This window comes from Phalangium opilio, unplaced genomic scaffold (genome assembly GCF_054372755.1).
Source record: "Phalangium opilio isolate 3A_F unplaced genomic scaffold, DU_Popi_V2 ptg000100l_1, whole genome shotgun sequence".
Taxonomy (NCBI): Eukaryota; Metazoa; Arthropoda; class Arachnida; order Opiliones; family Phalangiidae; genus Phalangium; species Phalangium opilio.
The window spans coordinates 2529197-2554063 of NW_028324203.1; the positions used below are offsets into that span (position 1 = coordinate 2529197).

The 24867-nt window shown below is 35.9% G+C and overlaps 2 protein-coding genes across 3 annotated transcripts; one reads left to right on the forward strand and one right to left on the reverse strand.

The window, feature by feature from the left end:
• Positions 1 to 3117: 3117 nt before the first annotated feature.
• Positions 3118 to 4428, forward strand: LOC149632439 (uncharacterized protein F54H12.2-like). Its single transcript, XM_089851104.1, has 2 exons — positions 3118 to 3722; positions 3915 to 4428. Exons 1-2 carry the CDS (start codon positions 3118 to 3120, stop codon positions 4426 to 4428), a joined length of 1119 nt encoding a protein of 372 aa, XP_089707230.1.
• Positions 4429 to 7515: 3087 nt separating this feature from the next.
• Positions 7516 to 8564, reverse strand: LOC149632440 (uncharacterized). 2 transcript variants are annotated; one of them, XM_089851068.1, is made up of 2 exons: positions 8432 to 8564; positions 7516 to 8377 (listed from the first exon to the last, which is right to left on the reverse strand). In XM_089851068.1, the coding sequence occupies exon 2, from the start codon at positions 8327 to 8329 to the stop codon at positions 7568 to 7570; it is 762 nt and encodes a 253-aa protein (XP_089707194.1). In that variant the 5' UTR covers positions 8330 to 8377; positions 8432 to 8564; the 3' UTR covers positions 7516 to 7567. The 2 variants fall into 2 exon arrangements, with proteins under 2 accessions (XP_089707194.1, XP_089707195.1); XM_089851069.1 differs by having other exon boundaries at positions 7516 to 7698; positions 7793 to 8550.
• Between the last annotated feature and the right edge of the window lie 16303 nt (positions 8565 to 24867).

Below are 24867 nucleotides of genomic sequence, written 5' to 3' on the forward strand. Positions count from 1 at the left end.
TAATGAGATAACGCCCACCTAGTTGAAAATTGCCATTTTTATCCGCGGGAGCCATTCTTAATGAGAATTTCGATGCTAGTAGGTTGTCAATTAAACTACCGGTATATTATTAGTAGTATAGACCCACACTTCGTACCTCCGTAGGTGTAGAATGTAGGTGTAGGTGTAGAATGTCAAGGTCACTGTGTCAATGACCTATGACGTCATTATGCCACGCCCACTTGGGAAACCCCGCGCGCCACCTGGCGGCAGCGCGCCCCCTCGCGGGAAAACTCGCGCGCCCCCTCGCGGAAAAACTCGCGGGCCCCCTGGCGGGAAAACACTGAGCGGGAATCTGGCAGTCCTGTCTCTTCTACAACTGTATCTGTGACGTCATTGGCGGGAAAACACCGTGCGCCGTCTATTGGGAAACTCCTCTCTTCTACAACTGTATCTGTGACGTCATTGATAAGAGACGAGAATGGATAGCTTTAAACGTACATTGACAAGGGTTAAATATTAACTGTATCTGTGACGTCATCGATAAGAGACGAGGATGATTGGATAGCTTTAAACGTACATTGACAAGGGTTAAATAGAAAATCTCTCATTTAGAAAGTGTAATTATGGAAAATAAGTTAAGCCGAGTGTATTATAACAGTGAAAGTCCTCTCAGTTACGGTAGCGTAAAGAAATTGAAACAAGGAGTGAAAAATGTTTCGAAGAAAAAAATTAAGGCGTGGCTTCAGTCTCAGCCAACATATACCATTCACAAATCAAGGAGGATATACTTTCCAAGAAATCGTTCTTACGTTACAACAGCCAATGAAGTATTTCAGTGCGACTTGATCGATCTACGAAATCTTAAAAAATATAATAAAGGGTTTCAATATATTCTAACTATTATTGATATCCTCTCAAAGTATGCTTGGAGTCTTCCTTTGAAAAATAAAACTAGTAAAGAGGTTTTGAAAGCTTTGCGGAGAGTTATTAAAGAAAGAAAGCCGTTACGAATTAATGTTGATCAAGGTAGTGAATTTTTATCAAAATTGTTTAAAGATTATTTAAGAAAAGAGGGGATAAGTCTTTATACTAGTGTAGGTGCGATTAAATGCGGAGTAATTGAAAGGTTTAATAGAACTTTAAAGGATAAAATCTTCAAGGTATTAATTAGAACGAAGAAACTAAATTACATTGATGCCCTACCAAAAATAATGAAAGCCTACAATTCAACTGTACATTCAAGTACTGGTTTCGCTCCCGTTAATGTCAATTTACAAAATGAGCATTTAGTGTGGAAACGTCTGTATGGTAAACAATCTAGGGCAAAACAACCAATGTTAAAGGTCGGTGATCTTGTTAGGCTATCAAAAAGCAAACCTTTGTTCGAAAAGGGTTACAAAGGGTACTGGACCAAGGAAATATTTATCATTTCAAAAATTCTGTACAGAAACCCCGTTTGTTATATTGTAAAGGACTTTGATGATGAAGAAATAAGGGGAGCCTTTTACGAATACGAACTTCAAAAAGTTATCTTGTAAAATATAAAGAATAGTAATTGAAAAACAAAAAACATTTAAAGAAAATGAGTCATGTCGAACGATTCATTTTACGTAACTCTCGTGAGTACGGCTTCTATGAACGTGTTTCCGGGAAACACGCAATCTCATTTTAAAGTTCAATTACCAGCTCCATTGAATTTGAATGGAAACTGGCATGTGGGTTTAGCCGAAGCATTTTTACCTAAAGCTTGGGATAATGTGTCTGCAGACTATCTATATTTTAGGGCTGGAGTCTACGATTATACGGATAATATTTGGGATCAATCAAAGGTGCAATTTACCGGCGGAACTTTACGCGGAGATGGTTACGACGCGTACAAAAATTTATTAAAAACTATGAACAATGCCATACCACCGGAAATACGATCTTCGGTATACATGTTTGTAACATATAGTGACGATAATGAAAAAGCTTTTTGCGCCCTGAGGGCTAAAAATGGGTATGAAATTCAAATACCTGAGGAGATGGGTAAAATCCTAGGCCTGAGTTCCATGGAATGGATAAAAGAAAGATTTACGTTTCCCGAAGAACTCGTTAAAAGAAAGAAAGAGGACCCTCTCGTCCTAGATAGTTCCAATAATTTTTTCTATATCAGGAAGAGAGAAGGTCATAAAAATGCTCGAGAGCTGATATTACAAATTCAACCGGGGCAATATACAAGCATTGAAAACGTCATCGAAGCTATGACCAATGAAATTCCTACGAAACCTAGATCTAAGATTACGATAAACCTGAATCCCGACGGAAAAGTAAATATAAAATGTGTAAATGATTATTATCTACTGTTCACGAAAGAAAAGTCGGGTCTTGGAAGATTGTTAGGGTTTCACGAGGATCAAATGGACTCTCCTCTTAGAAATTCAACTAGTAAGAGTATAGCGGATATTGACAAGGGAACTGCAAGTTTATATATTTATACAAATTTAATACTGCCTCAAGTAGTTGGTGATGTCTATGCTCCGTTACTAAGGGTTGTACCTATAGTCAATGATAAATCAACAACGTTAGCCGTCCATCGGTTTCAAAACATTGACTATTACCCCTTAAGATGTCCGTCATTTGAAATGATAGAAATAGACATGAGAACTGATTATGGAGAGAATATTATGTTTAAGTTAAACAAATCAGTCATAAAACTTCATTTCATACTCAAACATGACACGAAGTAACATATACCTAAACTACTACTTGAACCAAACCGGAAGTGGTCTTACCGGAAGTGGTCTTAGTTACTTCCGGGGACCAGTATTTCAGAGAGGAAATGGTCTCGGAAGCATTTTTAAAAGCTTAATAAGATTTATAACACCAGTTTTTAAGCCCGTTGGAAAAGCATTAGGAAGAGAAGCCCTAAGAACTGGGTCCAAAATAGCTGGTGATTACATTGCGGGCAGAAACCTAAAAGAGTCTCTGAAATCTAATTTGAGTGAAGCTGGAGCAAATTTATTACAAAAAGCGAGTCAACACTTGTCACAACCGCAAACTGGTTCGGGTCGCCGTAGAAAGCTGAAGACTAGAAATCGAAGCATAAAGAAAAAACGAACCAAGACTGACTTTTTGGACTAAAAAACAATAAACATGGTTGAGGGTATGATGTCAGAACTGGATTTATTCGCGGTATCACCGGCGAATTACAATGTAGAAAATAGTGACTACGTAATTTACAAACCTTTGGCGTCAATTTCGGATCAAGGCCCTATTGAGTTCTTTGTTCCAGGATCTAATGATCTCTATACGGACTTGGCTAAAACATTGCTACAAGTTAGAGTAAAATTACTCAAAGATGATGGTTCTGCTTTAACTGCTCTAGAAACGGACGTGGGTCCTGTAAATTTGTTACACGCCGCTCTGTTTAATCAAGTAGATGTGTTTTTCGGAGATACTCAAGTTGATACTTCGACAAACGCTTATCCGTATTTGGCATTCTTTGAAACGCATCTAAATTACGGTGACAGTGCAAAAAATTCCTATCTGTCTGCAAAAATGAACTACAAAGATAATCCAGTAGATGCCGCAAAAATGTTTTTAGCTGCGAATAAAAATGATAACAATGGTATGTTGAAAAGGAAAAATCGCGTAGCCCTCTCAAACCCCGTTGATATGATCGGTGATTTACATCTTGATGTGTGTCGAATGGACAAGTTTCTTTTAAATAACGTAGATGTTAGGTTTCGATTCATAAAGTCAGTAAACGAATTTGCTATTATCTCAACAATAGCAAATCAAAAATTTAAATTTAAAATATTAGACGTAACTTTACTAATTAAAAAGGTTAAGGTAAATGCGGAAATAATGTTAGCTCACGCTATGGTTCATGAAAAACATAACGTTATTTACCCTATTAACCGGACCGTGTTAAAATACTTTTCTATTAGCAGTGGTTTAACGGATATTACACGCGAAAATGTATTTATGAATAAAATGCCAGCCCGGGTAATTATTGGTTTAGTTAGAGCGGCAGCCTTTAACGGGGATCTGAGTTTAAATGGTTTCGAATTTGCTCATTTCAATTTAAACTACTTGGCCTTAACAATAGGGAACCAAACATTTCCCAACCCTCCGTTTACGCCAAACTATAACGTTAACGAGTATTCCCGAGAGTATCTTTCAAATTATACGGCTTTGGACTTGTTTAAAAGAAATAAAGGAAACTGTGTTTCTTACGAAGAATATAAAGAAGGTAACGTTCTCTACGGATTTGATTTAACCCCGGAAGAACAAGCTAGTGCTGACCATCTATCACTGAATAAACAAGGAAACTTGAGAATATCAATGAAATTTAAGTCTCCGTTGATTCATAATGTAACGGCTGTTGTTTACGCGGAATTTGAATCGGAAATAATAATTTCAAAAGATCGTACCGTGATTTACAATCCCTCCGGAGAATGAACACCGTAGAAATAAACGAATTTTTAAAGTGTGAATCCGTCACAAAACCATTTTTTCTCGGTGTTTTTGCCTTTGACCAAAAACCATTACCACCCAGACAGAAAAAATATTGTTTTTGTTTGAATACGGAACCAAAATCAAGCCGAGGCATTCACTGGTTAGCAATCTACGTAGATAATGGAATAGGTACCTTTTTTGATTCTTACGGAAATGATCCTTTTTACTACAATCTTGTAGACCTTAACCTTTACGCTAGTAAATGGTATTTTAACAACGTACCTATACAATATCCTTTGTCCGAAACGTGTGGACTACATTGTATTTTCTATTTATTTAACATGTGTAACGGCTATACCCTAGATATTATTATTCAAGACTTATATAATCCTCATGATTTAATGTATAACGAAGCAATGGTACTTTTGTTTATGTGCAATCATTTATTAAATCATAAAGACATGTATCGTAATCAATAAACTTTATTCGTATAAATCGATCCATTTATTTTCCGTCTTTCGTCTTTTGTTTTGTCGTCTTACAGTTATGTTTGATTCTTCTTCTTTTGGTTTGGAATTTTTTTTAGGTTTCCTTCTTAGTTTAAGCGGAGAGTACAATTTTTTCAGTTCTTGATATTCGTGAATTACTTGGGCCATACTGTTTTTCCTATTCTTTTTAAGCCTTTCAGGATTTGGTAATACAGTAGATACTGGAGCAGAAAATGTAAATGGCGGAGCTGGTGCTGTTGCTGCTGGTGACTGCGTTGACATCACATTTGCAGGTGTTGATGGCATTATATTTGGAGGCAGTGTAGGTATTAGATTAGGTGTCGATGTCGGGACCATTGGAACTGACAATGGTTGTACAATAGGGGGTTGACTTAATTTTACGGTCGGTGGTTCAACAAATTTCTTAACGTTTAGAAACTTTTGTAGCGTTGTCAAATATTCTCTCAATTTTGTTTCGGATGTTCCTGGTTTTTCAAGAATTTCACTCATTTCTTTGTCTAAATCGGATAATTCTCTGTCTACGGCCGACAAAACTGTAGAAGCCGGAACTAGTATCATTTTTTTCATCGTACAGCGTTAATCGCCGAAATTACACTAGGGACCAATGTTCCTAGTAGTAAAGGCCAGAATCCCCCTGTTTGATTAGTCATCAAACGACGTTTCTTTTTTAATGACAAAGATTTCAGAGCTAATCTTCTTATAACCCTTTTATGACTCCTAAGTTTTGTCTTTTGAGCCTTGGTGATTGGCAAGCCTCCAGTTGTAATATTATGACAAATATTGCAAATAGCTTTTATCTGCGCATTGCTACTATTTTTAAGAATTTTTTTTCTTTGTTTACTATGTTTTAAAACGTGTAAGAAGGGATAGTGTGGACGAAGTGATCGGGGTACCATCGTTATGGTAAATAATTTATTTTGGTGAGTTCGCGTTAATTTAATCCTCGACAAAAACTATCATAGGACCATCAGAAGGAAGGACATTGCTCCTTAAACGTAGTTTATCATCTTGGTCCTGTTTACAATCAATTAATATATAACTATGAGGTTTCTCCGTAGCCATTTCATAGGCTTTAGCTAAAAAATGTTTCTTTTTGGGAAACGTTTGCCGTCCTAGGTATTCAACAGCGGACGAATCTCTCGGAGACTTATAGATAATTATATAAGAACAATTAAGACTTACTGTCCTGGCCTCTTTCCCCTTAGCGAAGAGGTTCTGCGTAATTAAAATCAACGAGGTATTGAGATGATGAGAGCCCTTGACAAACCAATCAGAAATTTGACTGCTACTATTACACTCGGATGATAAGTCGTCGAAAATCAACAGATAATTTTTAGTCCTATCGAAGAAATCTTCGTCATTAGGCGGTAAACCTTTTATAAAATCGATATTTCCAATTTTTCTTTTTAATTCGTCAAATTTTGGTTGATACATAGAATAACAATAAACTATACGATCTGGAGGTGGCTCAATCATTAATCGACTATTTTCCAACAATTTAAATACAAATGTCGATTTTCCCGACATAGTTGGTCCGGAGCAAACCATTTGATACGGATGAATAAATTTTAATCTGCATGCCATAATTTATAATAAGTGAATAAAACCTTTTTTTAGAAAAATGCTAATATATACATACGAGCAAGGTTGATGCAAAAGTCGTCAAGACGACATCGTGGATATATATCCCGCGAATTACGTTGAAGAAGTTAAGAAGTAATTGTCAAAAATTGCGATTAATTGAAAAACAGCAGCGCGTGTGTGCATCTAGGGACTAGAGTACGTTACTTGAAATAAACCTCAGAAACAGATGAAATCGTTTCTTCAGTCCCTGCCCCTTCATTTTATTAAAAAATAAAAGGAACGAAAAACGAAATATCAAAGACAAATAAACAACAACAATAGCTCTTCATTTAAAAAACAAACTCTTAATGAAACATCTCTTAGGGTTGAGTTCGGGTAAGGTATAGGGTTCGAGGTTGGTTACGGTTAGGGTTTGGGTTACGGGTGGGGTTTGAGTTCGAGTTACGGGTTGGGATTTGAGGTTAGATTAGGAGTATAGTTTGAGGCTGAGTGTTTCAAAATGGTTACTATTTCCCCGCGAATTACGTTGAAGAAGTTAAGAAGTAATTGTCAAAAATTGCGATTAATTGAAAAACAGCAGCGCGTGTGTGCATCTAGGGACTAGAGTACGTTACTTGAAATAAACCTCAGAAACAGATGAAATCGTTTCTTCAGTCCCTGCCCCTTCATTTTATTAAAAAATAAAAGGAACGAAAAAGGAAATATCAAAGACAAATAAATAACAACAATAGCTCTTCATTTTAAAAAACAAACTCTTAATGAAGCATCTCTTGTCCATTAATTGTAAAGAAAAACAGAAAATAAATGACACTATTAAACATTGTGGTGAACTGTTTTATTATTAATTTTCATTTTCTTAACCGATCAATTAAGTTATTAGGATATTATTTCTGTATTTTTCATAATAGAGTTGAACTGCCTATCTCTACGAGGTTGAATTCAGGGTTCGTACAAACCTGGGAAACTGAGAAAACTAAGGCAAAAAATTCAGGGAAATTTAGAGTTTATGGTAAAATTCAGTTGGAGCGGCGCCTGTACGTAATTAACTGTTAGAACGCGTCTTCTATTGTAGGTCTTGGAGTAGTGTTACGGTTAATGTCTTCCCCCATAAAACCGTGTTCGAAGGGATAATTATTTGACGGACTATGCCAATCAGTAGTTTGTTCGCAATCGTCAGCATCTTTTAATGAGAATAATGGTTGTAAAATGCAGTTGGAACACCAACTTTTGTTATAGTTCCAGATATAATAGCGTAGCGCGTCTTTACTATTAACCTGATAGTGATCAGTTAACTGTTCATATTTAGCGTTTAAACAATCGTTTAAACTATGATGAAAATAGCAACCGGGACATATTCGTCTATAATTTTGAGGGCAACCACAATAGCAAATTTTTACAAAATATTGGTAATGTAAATGATTTTGTTCATTTGTTAAGATAAATGGTGGCGTTTCTATCCGATTGCGATGCACTAGTTCAAATTCTTCAAACGTTAAGGGAATGAATTCGTCGAACACTATTTTTCTCTCTATAGACGATTTTGATATACTTATATCCAAATCTTCGAAAGTTCCCGGTGGTCGATGTTTCTCTACTTCGGCGGCTTTAAAAAAGACTGATTCTATTTGCCCCCAAAAAGTTTTCGGTATAAAATTTTTTACATCGTTAAAATTAAAATATCTTTCATTATGCAACTTATATTTAAAAACATGCATCAAATTTTTTATAGCGATATCTTGTAAAGACGTTACTTTAACGTCTTCTATTTTTTGTTTTTTTCTCGGAGATTCTATTATATTTTCTTCTTCCATTTCGGTCACAAGAGCGTGTCTCTTACTTTGATTCGCTGTATAAAATAACTATTTCCCTTTTACTAAATTTTCTAGTCCATTTGAAAAGTATAAAGTACTCACCTTTTTATGGAAATTTGTTATAGCAAGTTGTTAGTAAAGTATTTTCCGGTCCGAATGATTCTCGTCCTTTAAGGTATGCTGAACCGAGGTTCATAGATTTTTGTAGAACGAAGTCTATAACCTTGACGTCACACGTATATTTCAAATTATCTTTGACGCCAACAAACCTTGTTTTCGCTTTATAAAAACACCTGTTAGTTATAAGAGAGAAAAATATAACACGGTATAGGCGCTATATTATTCACCTTCAGGTATAACGAAGCCTCGGATCCTAGCTAGCTTAATAGTATTTTATGGAACGAAGTCTATAACCAACAACTGTTAGTTCTAAGAGAGAAAAATATATTTCGAATTATCTTTGACGTCAACCAACCTTGTTTTCGCTTTATAAAAACAACTGTTTATTATAAAAATATATCCTTTACAAAAGTAACCTTGGTTCGCTTGTTAAGGACTCTCGCTAAGGGGATTCGAACTCGTGATACATAGAACAACGAGTTTAAAGGCAGATACGTTAACGAGCGAGCCAATGTTACTTGAGGGTGTATTCGGTTGATGACTATAGTACCGTGGATTTATTAATATAATATGATTCTTTCCCCCCGTGACGAAAAGTATATCTGCTGGATAATCAAGTTCGCTACTAACCATAAGTTACTGTATTCAGATCTAAAAACTATCAAATTCTCCCCGCCATAATAATAGTCATGTCTTTATCGAATATACCTTCTCTGTATACCTTGGCTAAAGAAGCGTCGCGCGAAACTTTTAATATACTATACGAGTATGAACTCGCTTCTCGGCATGATCTTTATTCGGGTTGTTTACCAACTCATATCGCTACTGAACTTGAAGAAACACTCGCTACCGCCGGTCAGTGCCTCGATTCAAACATTTTAAACTATCTTTCGGCGCAAGATGTTTTCGACACTCGAGTTAAAGCGCATTATAAACTTTCATTTCTTCAGTACAATTATGTTATGACGCACCCCTCGGAATTACCTCACAATATTCCCGATTGGCGTCACGGTAATCATGTTGTAAAAGACTATTTTAAATTAGAAAATGTTTTTGCGTGCCCCAACAAAAACACACATTGCTTAAGGTGTCACGAAAACGATTCAAAACGTATATTAAAACTTTGTTCCACGTGTTATTACGATATCGATATGAATATTGAGAAAGACTTTGATCAAGTGACCCGTGTAAAATATCATTCAATTATAGATAGAAACGATATTTACGACAATATCGTTCTGGATAAGGGTAACAATTGGTGTAACAATTGTTACACTACCCCCTTATTCACTATTTTTCCGGAAACCATTTGTAAAGAAACATTTAAAAATATTTACCACGTCGTTAAACGTCCCCTAATATTCGATGAAACAGACGTCGAATTCAAAATCTTAAAATACCCCCGCTTGTAATATTACTTTTAATGTATAAATTTAAACTTTACCCCCCAGTTCCCGTGTAATTTAAAAATCCTTGTAAAATATTGTTTAATTTCTGTTACTTTTGTATTATATTTCCTATATCACGTAATACGTGGGGTACATGTGTATTTTCACAAAGTTTCTGTAAGACTCAATATCATATTGATCATAATAACACGTGAAACAAAGTTTTTTATTTAGTTTATTATTAGTGTATTTAGTTTATTATTATTAGTTTATTTATATATTGTGCATTTATAACATTAAAGTAAAACGAAATAAATTTCCTTACCTACATCCCCAATATCACTCCAAAATTATTACGATATTTTTCGTTTGAATCAACTAACCATTCCACGAACATCTGTCACGACAAAACGGAAACAGTAGGTGTACCATTTTTGAACGCTTTTCACCCAATACCAGTTTAATATAAACCAACTAGTTTTTTCTACCTTTGGCTGCATAGTGATAATTTATCTTGGGTTAGTGTAGTTTTAGAGTGTTTTATTGTGTTTTACTGTGTTTTGGTGTGTTAGTTTTTTGTACCTTAGTGTATTTATTTACTTTTAATGTATTTTATTGTGGTTTTTTATTTAAATCAGTAAGTATACAGATCATAAACAAAAAACATTGAGATTACTTGAATATCAAGTATAGATTAACTTAGTTTTGAAAAAGTCAATATCGTTTATGATACAATTAAAAAGAAATGGCTCGTCAATTGGTTGGTTAGAACCAAAATCATTTCTATAATTTTCCAAAACTTTTTCATAATCAATTTTTTTCAAGGCCTTAATGAGGTTTTTTTGCACTCTTTCATTCCAATCACTTTCTTCTAATTCACATTGTACATCGTGAGCAATCTGGTTTTGACAGGCCTCGTTTTGACAATATTTGGTTATTTCCAATAATATTTCAGTCAGATTCTTAAGAACAGCTTCTCTCATGGATTCCACGGCTCTAGTTTTCTCTACCAACTCATTGTCAAGCAGTCCTCTAATTTTTTTTAAGTGCTCCCAAGAAGTATGGTTAAGGGAAATTCCCTCGCCAGTAGCGTACATGAAGTTATATTTTTCACATTTTCCTCTAGTGTATTTTCTTATGTCCAATATACGTTTCTTTCCACGGGTAAACATTCCAATTTCAAATTTGAAGTAGTAGGATATAACCAAACGGAAAAACGCGGCGAATTACCCTTGAAGAACGTATCAATCTCGTTGGTATACTCAAAGATATTACACCATAGGTCCTTTTGCAAACATAACTCTACACCCGTATCAGTCCTTTTCCAGTAAACCTCCGGGGATAAGACGTTACCGATCCAAACCTCTACCTTATCCGCTACACTATGAACTTGACACATCTTCATTTAACAATGATAAAACTATACCGCAGCCCCTTACGCGACACAACAACTCTTTGAATGACGTCACTGATACAGTTGTAGAAGATTTAAGCCTTGTCAATGTGCGTTTAAAGCTGAAACACGAATGACGTCACAGATACAGTTGTAGAAGAGAGGAGTTTCCCAATAGGCGGCGCACGGTGTTTTCCCACCAATGACGTCACAGATACAGTTGTAGATTTTCCCGCCAATGACGTCACAAATACAGTTGTAGAAGAGACAGGTCTGCCAGATTCCTGCGCAGGGTTTTCCCGCGAGGGGGCGCGCGCGAGTTTTCCCGCGAGGGGGCGCGCAGCCGACAGGGGGGCGCGCGGGTTTTCCCGCGAGGGCGCCAGGGGGCGCGCGCGAGTTTTCCAGGGGGCGCTGTTTCCCAAGTGGGCGTGGCAGAGGGCAACGGTGACCTTGAAATTCTACACCTACACTCTACACCTACATTCTACACCTACGGAGGTGGGAAGTGTGGCTCTATACTACTCTTATGGCTCACGCCTTTGTGTACTGCACGGAAGTACGTGGGTCATTGGAAATGGCGGTAGCATTTTATGGGTGGCCTATTTTGTGATTCGCTGTTTAGTCTGGAATGACTGAAGTAAAGAGACCACTCGTTTATTTAATCTTGATTTATTCAATTACACCCCAGCTTAAATTAATTTTAGACATAGCAAATTTTTCCAACGACACATCTGACGCTTTTTGGTACGTCTGCCCGTAGCAGTTCTTCTAAAATAGAACCATTATACAGGTATTGGCTATACATTCCCGTTGTTGGCATGCTTCTACACATTTCACGCCCTTCTGCTGAATAAAAGTGCAAAACGTTTGAAAGTACAACGATTGAAAGCTATTGAAATTGTCTAATAGTTTTAAACAAGCTGGCTACCCGGAATAAAGTCGTTCTTTACTTTGTTGGGTACTTCTTGTTTTAGGGGCCAATGTTTGGGGGGCATATATAAATAACAAAATAATGTTCATTCAATGTTCTTTGATACTTCCCATTCAGTTGGACCCAATAAACACGCTCCTTCATTATTGATGGACCTTTCAAAAACACAGCCTGTATAATTGTTAAAGGGATAATTTTTGTGGGCTCGTATCATCGTAACTGAATGTCTTAGACCATATGTTCTTTGACAATTTGAACTCTGTTTGACCCAAAGAACACTCGCCCTTGGCATATTTCTCAGGAAAAATCTGTAAATGCAGTCCATTTTTTGTGGTGGCTAATATTCTTCCAGACTCCTTGGTCTACCTTCAATTACTAGAATTTCTTAATCTGGCATAGGCCTAGCCGGTTTTGAGAAAGGCCAATAATCAGAAGTATTTATTTTGATATAATTAAAAAAATTCAATTCAAACTGTTTATATTATTTTTTTGTTTTCGTTGCGCATATAATTTTATTTTGGTACACATAAACTATGGTTTGATGTTTTTCTGGGGGTTCAAAGCGCGGTGTTTGTCTTCAAATATAACATGCTGAAGTGAGGACGTCCTGTGAATGCCGCTTTTCGTAGCCATTTTATGTCCTGATAGTTAATCGCACCATCTTTTTGCGACGGATTGTCTTTTAATCGAGCGTTGTTTGAAACACGGACATAGTTTGTAACAGATTTCACATGTCACAACGAGGCATGCCGGCATCAGACTAACGAGTAACATGCTGAACAATAGGCGCACTTCGCTCTCCTTATCGGCGTAGTCCATGTCCTGAACGTTGTTCTCCGTCGTGACGCATTTGGTGTTCATCCACGCGTAGGCCTTCTTGATAGCTTCGTTACACAGGCACGCCGAAGCGGCGAACCGCAAACTGCAAACGCCACACTCAGAATTAGTCAAACAAATTATTAGCAGACGTGCTACCCTAGCACTTTCTTATGGTTTTTATTGGAGAATGATACCAAGCGACTATTGGTATTTGTGATATGGGTTAATCACTCTGTATGTGAATCTCATTCAAGGAGACGAAATACATTTTTGTGGCTACACTCCTGACCATTTGACAATCAACTGTGCAAGTCGGCTTTAATTATCTAACACAGGGCGATGCACACTTACATCCTATTTATTCCGCGCATTGTGTCCTTGTCAATGGAGTGGTTTCGTGACAAGAATAATCCAACTGCATCCGTTTTCAAGGGAAAAGGTGATTGGTACAACAAAGGGCCGTCATCTTTCTTTCCGCTTAATTCGTCTTTGCAAAATTCATTTAGTTCAGCCACTTCTTCCTGCCAGTCGATGTAAACTAGTTCGCCTTTCACCACTTTCTTGAAACGATCGTAGTCCATATCATAAGAAGCCCTTTCTCGAATTTTCTCTCCTTCAATTCCGGGTATTCCCTAATAGAGAACAACGTTCAAAACTCATCGTAATGTTTACTAGCTAAGTCACAGAATTACTTTAAAAAAGTCCCCCATGGCGTCCGAGAAAGCAGCCGCGTACTTGAGGTTTTTAACTCTCAGGATATCGCTTAAATGATTCATTATAATTTTTTGTCCCACTAAGACATCGGCAGTAATATCGCACAACACAAATATGTTTAGGACAATCAAAGTCGCGAACCAGATATTTAGCAAATGCTCCGAAACGCCGTGGACAATTTTCACCGCGAAGGCTTAAATGAGAACGCGTAGAGAACAACAATAAGTATACTGTTGTTAAGAATGGTAATTGTGTACTGTTTCCTTACTTTTCTGAAAGAGTGGTGCAAAAAACATCCATGTAAGATCCAAGTTTGTTCGACTTTTCAAAAGCCTTCGTTAACGCCGAAGGAACCAGAATAGCCAGAAAAACTAATCCAATATACTGGAAATGGAATCCGGAATGAAATCAAAACACTAATCAACTAATCGAAATTCTGAGAGAGCGGTAGCTCCCTTCATACTGCGTTTAATGTATAAGGGTGGTTTTTTGATTGGGTGGAACCTTTTTCGTATTATGGTTACCGTTATGAAAAAAATCAGGGCCTTTGATATGCGGTTAAACTTTCAAAGAGATCCTTCCAATAATTTTTCTTGTAGAAAATAAAGTTGCTAAGGGTAATTTTCATTTCCATAAAATTATTCAGTCATTTTGGCAAAAAAAGGTAAATTTTCCCATAGGAATAACATGGGAAATGTTTGCTGTGATAGCGAAAGTTTCTCGACCATTTTTTAAAGACTAGGTCTGAAAACGGTTTTAAATGAAAGGTATAACACGTTTTTGGTGCCATCCGAAGTTTTATTGAAAACAATTAATATAAGTATTACTTTTTGTACTTTTAAGTGCATAATTAAACTTGCGACCTTTTTTCTGTTGGACTTACGTGGTTTCATCCTGGCTAAAATCATAGAGAAACGTACTGTTGGACTTACGCTGTTTTACCGCTAATAGAGCAAAGTTTTTTTTAGACAACGCGTCGTCCGCTCTGCCTATGCTCGAGCTTAAGGCGAATTATTTCACTTTTCGCACTCATTTTAGTGTATATTCTAAAGCTACCTAAGAAAACAATAAACAATGGCCAGTTTTTTCCAAGATTTTTAGTATGTATTCATGTCAAAATGAAAGTTCACTAAATTTTTCACAAGCGCGAAATTACAAATTAAAGGGATGTACCGTGTGTTAATTAATTAATATATATTTTAGATAAATATATAACACACTATCGTTATTAAATTTCTGAAGAGAGGAAAAAAAGGGTTGAAATTAATTTTTTTTCAAATTTAAAAAGCAAATTTGGTTCAGAAAAAACCCAGCGCCATAAGCCTGTCTTATAAAATGTTCTCAAGATGATTCGTTCAAGAATGTCTAGAATTATGTCGCATAGAAGTAATAAATATTTCACCCAAGTCAGCTGACTTGGCCAGGCAGGGCATAGCCCACTCGATCCATGCTCACGGACGCTGCTCTACATCTTGCCTCGTGTTACGCGTGATCGAGTGGGCTATGGGCAGGGTAAACAAATACGTGGCTGCCAGGCTGTCTCTTACACAACAATGATGGCCATTCTCCTTTACGAGAAATGCTTCCTTGTCCAGCGTGGGAAATAAGGCGGTGGCACAGGGCAAATGACCAGTTTAAAAATTAAACCGAATGGGGGTCAGTGGTCCACGGGACCACAAAGAAAATTCAAGAGTAACCAGAGTCCAGAAATTAACTCAAAAATTTTAATTGTCCAATTCCTAAGTTTAGCAGACGACGTGACCTGGTCAATTATTTTAATTTTAACATAAATTTTGAGTCCAGTTGTGCATTTTTGTATACACTCCTAGGTTGAGACTAGAGAGTCCAGAGAGATTTTTTTTAGAATGGAGACGGACCACTGCGGCTAGGCCTAGGTCTAGGAGTTCTGTAGGAGTTTGGGGAGTCGGTACTCGAGTGACGTCACACACACACACACATGTAAGAAATCATACCTCATTAGGGTCAAACATGACCCCACCCTACTCAAATGCCCCAGCTGCGAAGAGTAAGTCGGCCAGATCTATTAATGAGCATCAAAACTAAACTCATTACAATAGTCAGACCTTTAGTAATTTATGAGGTAAGATCCAGGCCATTGGCTCTTGGTCTACGACGGATGACGTCACAATACTAAATTACAGGGTTTAAATAAATGCTTTATTGTATACAAGTGACAAGGGGTGACAAGATACGAAAAACAAATACTGGAGAATATGTCTGAATGCAACCAAATGATTTAAAGCTCAGTCCTACGATTAGTCTTAGAACTTACGCCTCAAATTACAACCTCTAATCTGTTTAGAAACACCTCAACAAAATATTCGATGTGTCTACCATTGTGATGCAGGCTCTCTTCAAAACGACTGTTCATGTCTTGCAATACATTTGCAAGGCCTAAACTCATGACGCAGGAAGTCAGAGTGAATGTCTTCAGTGATGTTCTCATCGAAGATGAAGGGTCCTATAATTGAGTTTCCAAATATGCCCACCCAAACATTTACCTTCCATGGCATTTGATGGTAGTGATGTCGTAACCAGTGATAATTTTATTGTGTCCAGTAATGTACGTTATGACGGTTTACAGTGCCATCCCTGTGAAATTTAGCCTCGTCAGAAAACAGTACCTTCCTCAAAATAATGGATCGGCTTCAATTAGGTCACCCATGGTAAGACGTTTTTGGTAATCTTCGTCCTTTAAGGCTTGAAGTAGGGGGATATGATAAAGCCTGTAGTGATGCCCTTGTAAACTGGCAAGAATAAAATAAACGCCCTGTTCAATTTGACTTGGTTCGAATAGGTTGGAATTTTGCTAATAAACGAGAGTAACTACTGTAATTGTAACTACTAATTGGCTGCACTACAAAACCCTGTATCTCTAAAGGTACCGGAAATGCTCCAACGTTGTGTTTTAAAAGATTGCTGGCTTGAGCAGGTCATGGTGTTTATTGTATTGAAGGTCGCTTTAACGATCGACACGTGACACCGCTGTAGAGAGCTGCATTTCCGTTTAAAACGTTACTATTTCCATACCATTTTTGTTCGTATTTTTGTTCACCAATTCCACGATAGATTTCAATCAACCTCCCCATCTGTTCCCAATCCGTGGTTTCCAAATACCAATCATTCCCATTCCCAATTAAGAAACGTCATTGCCTTTACAACCATTACCGAAATGAACAATAGCAGAAAAGAAAACCATTTCCAAACCATAGTATTTGAAAGAATACAACCCTTGAGCGTTTTGGTTAGGCCCAAAATTACCACTGCAATACCGGTTCTTCATCGGAAATTTTAGTAAAAATAAGGTGGCTGAACAACTGTAGAAAACTCTGACTGGACTGAGGGACTCTTGCTCGGACCACCCGTCACCAAGTAGCATGAGTCACTTCCTAATATATTTATTCCGAGAATTGGGCGAAAACTTACAATGGACTGATTGACAGCTACATTAGCCGTGAATCTCGTGTGGGAAAGTAATAGGAGAATGAGCTATAAGACGGTACTGTTAGCTTAGCTAGCTAATAACTAGGCTACAACAAACTTAGTGAGATGAGTAGTGGCTCCCATATTGCCATATTTATTCTAATACAGTCAAAGGCAGAGAGCTGCCATTATTGGCAAAACCTTTTTTATTCTTTTCTAAATTTTAGGATCTTCCAAAGAAAATAGGTTCTATCCACTTACCAACCATTTCCAAACTAAAATGTACTTCAATTTAACCACTTCCATTCCAAATTGGTTTTTTCGTCCATTCCCGATCCGAATACGTGATATTACTAGAGAAACCATCCTTTCCCACGGTTTTTCATGGTTACCACGGTAAATGGAAATTTCCCAGTTCCATGTAGCTCTCTACACCGCTGGATGTTTGGACCTCTAATGTCCTGACCCGACAGATCTAAACATTTACCATCCTATTTTTAGTCTCAACGTTGTGGTTTTGATGGTCGCATTAGAAATACAAGGTCTATAGGAATACAATTGTAACTATAAGACTGGTAAAAAGGCACAAATACTGTAAAAAGAAATCCATAGAAATATGGTTGAACAATATTAAAACACCCCTAACCTTATACTTTGGACTTAATGAGGAAAACAAAGGTTTCTTTGGAAAAACTTTCAAGCAGAAGGTCCAGGTTGTCCGTGGAACCGAGAAATAAGGCCGTTATGAAAAGTGCGCATCGTTACGTTGCAGCTTAGGTATAGTTAGTCTCGTGTCTTAGTAATATTCCAGCCTATTCCAACCAGGACAAATTGAACTGTTTGCAGGGATTACCCAAGACGGCCGGGCCTTTGCGTGATCTAATCCAAGCCGATCCATTATTTTTTAGAAAGGTACTGTTCTCTGACGAGGCTACATTTCACTGGGATGGAACGTTCACAAAGGGGAACGTTAAACCGTCTTAACGTACATTACTCGACCCAACAAAAGTTTCACTGGTTACGAAATCATTACCATTAATTGCGATAGAAGGTAAATATTTGGGTGGGCATCTTTGAAACCGAAATATCTGATGCCTCTTCTCGATGAATACATTTACTTAAAATTCCTGTTTTATAGTGCTTGTAATTGTATTGCAAAACATGACCAGTCATCTTGAAGAGTGCCTCCACCACAATGGTAGTCACATCGAACATTTGCGGTGTAATTTGAGGCCTAAGTTCTAAGACTTGTCGTAAGACTGTGCTATAAAACATTTTGTTGCATTCACGCGTATTCTCCATGTTTCTTTTGTACCTTGTCACTTGCATTAAATAAAAAAATTCTTTCCAAACATTTATAGTTATAGTTTATTATAATGACGTCATCCTTTGGCAGTATTAGAGGCTGTTCACAAAGGGAGGTGTTGGTCTGATCTCGACCACACTGTATATATACAGAAACATTTCGCTTCGTGAGTTACATTTAGTAATTTAGATCATTTAAATTTTTTTCGGAAACGGAAAAATAAAAGGGCCTTTAACTCTGATGACGTTATAGAAGTCGAAAAGATCTTTAGCTCGGTCGTGATCGTGTTAACGGTTGACTTTATACGTTAACATATAAATTGAAGATGTTGTTGTAGATTAAAGATGATTTTATTTCCATTTCATTCTCTCTTTGAGGACCGAATACACATCACTGTTAATTTTAATAAGGAAATGTAAAACGTTTACTAGATCATTATAACACAGTATGGGTACTGTTATTAAAATAATGCTCAAAATTTATCATAAAATATTTTTCGCAAATGAAAATTTAGTGGAATAAATGTTGAATAATTGTTTCAAATTACTGATGTTTTATAATCAAGCCTTCAAAAATAAAAATATAATATTGGTTTTAATTAACTTTGCCCACTTTACACTTCCTTTTTCACGTTTTCGTCAATTACTATATTCTGGAATCTTTAATTCCCTGTTGAATCTGCCTGACGGAAAACGGATACAAAATAGGTTATTTATGATCAGTGGTATGACCAAACAATTAACGTAATTACGTTCTTAATAAAATATAGCGCAACTTTACTCTGGTCAATCTCGATAAGTTGAATAATTTAGTAGAAAGTACTTACCACTAACACTAAGACTTTCATTATATTTCTGGGATCCATGACGTAGACTATAATATATAATTATATATCAATATATATATTATATGTCAAAGATGTTTCGAAAAACGCGAGTATGACAGACACACTAAATTTGGAAATGGAAAATTGGAAGAAAAACACGCTTAGTAGACAATTTCAGAAAGCTTCAGGACACTAAACAAGATGGACGAGGCACATCGTCTCATTTTTGCTCACCTAATAAATTTATAGGCAGTGACTCCTAGAGGTGTCTCAAAGTTATCTTATTTCCGCCCCTGCTTAGAAGATTGCCGACACAATAACTCACTCAGTAAAACAAACCTAACGAAAAGAGACAAAATTGGAAAGCGGGAAAAGGTAGCAACCCTTTTTCAGCCCTTCATTCTCATTTACGTGCATTCTCTTTTTCTCTACACTCGGGATTGAGACGCAACCTTCTCATTGTTTCTTTAGTTGTCTCTTTGGCATTAGAAACCATTTCATTACTATAAAATTGGTTAGATCATACGAAAATTTGAAAACTTGCAATAATTAGTTTAAATTAATGTTGGTTCAATTTGGAAACGGTGCTTAAAACCGTATTATCTTATTTCTCTAACCCAAATTCAAATCGAAATTTGAATCTCCCGTCAAACATTTACCCATCTCAAGGCAATAAATTGATTATCACCGATAAATTAATGAGACATATATTTATAATTAGAATTTAACTCATTTCAAAACTAAGATTTTCCTAAAGGGTTTGAACCGTTCAATTAAAATTATCTAGTTAAACAATTTACCAATATCGTTACTAATTTTTTTAAAATCAATGGAACTGAAATATCAATATTAATTATTAAACAAATTATCTACTGGAAAGATATTAAGTTGTGCTTTAATTAATTTTTTCTAGGGGTGTGCGAATACCACTTTTTGGGTATCGAACCGGTTATCGAATACCAAAAAATTTTCCTTATCAAATACCGAATCGAATAGTTTATTCCAAATCGAATACCGAATAGTTGGGCCTTGGTAATTTTTTTCCTTTCCGATTAATCGCGAATGGTTAAGCCTAGTAACCGCGAATATTTAACCCTAATATTCGCGAATACAAGGCCAACTATTCGCGGTTAATCGGGTAGTAACCCTAATATTCGCCAATAGTCAATACATTGCAAGGAGAAGAACATTAGAAGCTCCTAAATTTCCTCATTGGTGGTCAAGTATTTCTTAAAATTTTCCTATGCACTTGCTGGTAGTTTTTGATGGGAGACAAATAAAATTGGGATGAAATTTTTTTAAATAAGGTGGGTCTCTCTAGAGCCAAGGACCTAAATTTATGGTAGTCGAACGTTAACCGAATAGTCAGTTCGGTATTCGATATTCGAATCGAATAGTGAAAATGGGCTTATCGAATACCGAATCGAATTATTCGGTTCGGTATTCGATCGAATTATTCGATTGAAACGGTTAACCGCACACCTCTAATTTTTTCCATGTTAAGTTTCAAAGAAGATAAAATTTATTTTTTTCTGGCACAAAAATTGGCAGCTTCTTCGCTAATTCCCGAATTTTTTTCTGCTCTAAAACAGAAAGATTAACGTTTTGTGATATTAAAGGAGAAATATAATTATAGTTTTCGTTTCTTTTGAAATAGTTTCTATATAGAAACTTTTATAAAATGGCCACTTTACCGATAATTGATTTTACTAATCGAGACGATTACATTGCGTTATTGTATTAATATTTTATAAACATAACATGATCATTTTTAAATATTAAGGATAATATTGATATTTGAGATTCATTGAATTTAAAAAAAATTGGACAAGTATTTCAGTTAAGCTTTGATATTTAGATCGGTTAATTTATTATATTGGCTAACGATGCTAGTCTTTATACAAGTTTAAATCGGAACTTCCAGTGTCACTTGATAGCATATAACTTCAAAATCGAGAGTTAGCAACTTTAAAACAATCTAAACAGGATATCCGAGGTTTTAGTTATCATTACATGTGATAATGTCAGATAATGTGACGAAGCGGCTCAGTCAACGTGGGGCAAATGCATAATTCAGTTTTGCTTGGCCATAAGCGTCAGTGGTCAAGCTAGAATTCCTCTTAAAGCAGTGTATAAGCAACACTTGACGCAATGTTTTTCAAGCGAACGAGGTCGATCACCGTTAGAGTTAGCAGGAAAACCTGAGGCTTTGTCAATATTATTTTAAAAATATTTTTATTGGAAATTTTAAAAAAACAAACACCATTAGCATTAACCACACTCATAGCAATGTTTAGTAAATAATGAAATGAAACGCGGGTTTATTGTGTATAAAAATAACTACAGAGAGTTAACGGGATTATACACATAAATAAAGAAAAAAAAGAAAAGCACATAGATTAATATACCATAAAACAATGAAAGTCAGTGAAATTTTAACATAGTATTATATCAGTAAAGCGGGAGTGATTGCTTTATCGCAATGCTTAGTAAATAATACCATTAATCGCAAAGTTTATGGTGTGGCGTAGTTTATGAACGGTTAATTAGAATTGAAATTTATATTTTTGAAAGCAAAATCCTGTGATAATTTGATTTTAGTGATTTTCTTGCAATTAAATCGTTTTCTTAAATTTCAAATATTTCAATATTAGAAATAATAGCCAACCCACTAAGAAGGGGCATGCGATTTTTGTGCGGAAAACTTGAAAATTTTCCCTCTGAATTCGCCCACAGTTCTTTAAGATAATCGGTAACACCCTGCCCTTCCGTAAAATTAAAGTGAGTTATTTTGATCAAAAAATCTGTTCCATTGATCAACCTTGGGAAATTGAAATTTTAAATGAAAGATATTTCCACTTACTTAAATCCTGGTGGTTCAATTTGGTTGTCAAAAAGTGGTACCAATATCTCTCACAGAAAATTTGCTTTGATTAAAATGAATAATCGAAATTCTAGTTCTATAATATATCGACGAAATATTTTTTTCAGCTTTCACATCTACGTTTAAGCTCTGAACTGTTACACTCGACTGTAAAATATTCCTATTCGCGACTTAAACTCGAATAGGGTAGTTACACGTATGCGTTAAAATATCAAGTGTCGGAAAGATAGCAATCAGCTTTTAAGTGCTATATATATATATATAACACGCGATTTAACATTGCCACCTTTAAGCAAGCCCGCATCTCATGAATGTTTTCAGGCTTCGTGTTTTTCTTCTATAGTATTCTCACTTTAATTAATTATGAGATTTTGACATTATTGTTTTTTTAGTAAAATAAAACTTCTTGAAGTTGCTAAATTCACAGTTTTGTTATGCCATAAGAGGATTCTTTTTACCCCTTTATAACCTTTCATTTTTTAATCTTAACTTTTTCATCTTTTACTTCTTTGGCATAATCGTTTAATGAAGGTCTTCGGAAATTTTCTACAACATTTTCTTACTATCCGCGACCTCGGCTTCACCGCCACTCTTGCCATAATAATAGCAGTCGACGGGGTGAAGAGGCTGAACTTATTTCATTATACGATACTAAAACCACCACCAAGCGAGAAAACACGGCGAACTAAATTAGTTAAAAAAATATTCTCGCTTCGCGATTGGCACGGGCCTAGATAATTTCGGAGGCTCCAAAAGAACAATCAATATTCATGATGCAAATGACTTTATTCATTACTCAACAAATGAAACTTATCGGAACTCGTGTTATTCTACTTTTGAAGTAACCCTTTTAAAACACGGAGTCCTCAAGGGATTTCGTAAACATTACCTAGTACATTAAACGAATACAATGGATCGTTTCCCTTCTAGTAGCAGAAAAACAAGTTGGGGATACGAAAATTTTACCTCACCGAGTCAAAATAAGAACTATCAAACTTCTTATTTACCTATTTGAAATATTGATAAGCAACTGCTTTCGCAAAGGTAAAAAAATAAAAAAAATAATTATTCAAGTGTTATGAAAAGTTTTATTCACAATTCGGATACCATGTTAACACTTTCCTCTCATTATACCTCAATAATAGACAGAATAATTGCCAATTTTTCTGAATAGTTAAGTTAAAATGTCTCTCGCCACACAAAACGACACTATGAACAAAAGAGTGAAATTATTGCGCGATCAAACCTTTAACTTCAGCGAACAATTAAGTTGTGGTCATGCCCATTGATTCTATTAGTGAACCTAAAACTATTAATTTAACAGTAAATTTAATTCTCGGCTCACTCTGAACCATGAAGACCGCTCTAGAGAGGTTAATAGAGAACTCAAAACACGACGCCAATTATAATCGTATTTCTTTTAGCTCAGTCGTTGGGTGTCTTAACTTTTAGGTCCAGACCGAACCAATTAGACATCAAGGGAAGGAATATAAGAATGGCTAGATTTTTCTTAACAGTCATTATAAGATCACATGATTTTCTTGGAATATCGAAATTAAACAGAGCTTTTCATTTCGATATTCCAAGAACACCTTATGATCTTATAATGACTGTTAAGAAAAATCTAGCTATACTACGTTTATATCAGGGAGCACAAATAGACAAGAGAATCAAAGATAGAAGTGGAAAGTGTAACGGCCGGCCAACATAATTTAAATAAAAATAAGCTTGGTGTATGAAGCAAGAAGAAATTCCTTACTACTCTAACCGATAAAATTGAACCTGGTCAAGACGTCAAGGCAAGACATTATTCATTAAATTCGCCTAACGATGATGGGGCGAAATGTTCCTTAAGAGTATACTGTGCGCGCCCATTAGGATCGTGTTGTCGAATCAATGTTAACACGATAACAAGGAAAAGAGATCTGTGACAAATTTCATACGAATTTGTTTCCATCTTGGGCGATTAGTATGATGAATTCCGCGAAAATGATCACATTTAAGTTAAAATATCAAGAAATGAACTTATGATTTTGATCTTGTTGGTATCAAAAAATTCTCGGTTAAACATTAAACAATCCCAATAGTTGCACCGATTGTAGATCTTTCAAATTTTGCAAAAATAATGTAAGAATTGGCAACAGGTGTTTCAAGGTTTTATTTGAAAAGCTACCCAATATATTTGACATATATTAAACACAATTTGTTCTACTTCGTTTCTAGTTGGTGAGGAGAATAAACAAACCTTCAACATTCCACTTTATTTGATATGTTCTAACGTTAATGTATCGGAATCAAAAATACTTATCGCTGTTACAAGGAAATAAAAGACATTGATTTAACCGAAATAGAAATCCTATTCCATATCTTTGAGAGCCTGCTCTACCCTTGAATTCTTCCGCGCATACCAGATTTCGGCAAAAAGGATCGAAATAGTTTGAACATAATGCTGATATCATGAAAGGACGTCTTCGAGAATTCCATGCTTTGTTCTTTCTTCATATGCTTTGAGCACCCATTCCCATTCATTATATAATTCCGTCGGATATCATGTCCAGTTTCCCAATAATTCTGAACTCTGCAATTAGGATTTAAAGCAAAACTCAATAATGCATTACGTACATCGGTGGAATATGAAAAGACACGTTTGTTTAAACAAGATAAAAACTATTTACTAGGCTAAGATACCGACATAAAGAAAATTGTAAGGAAA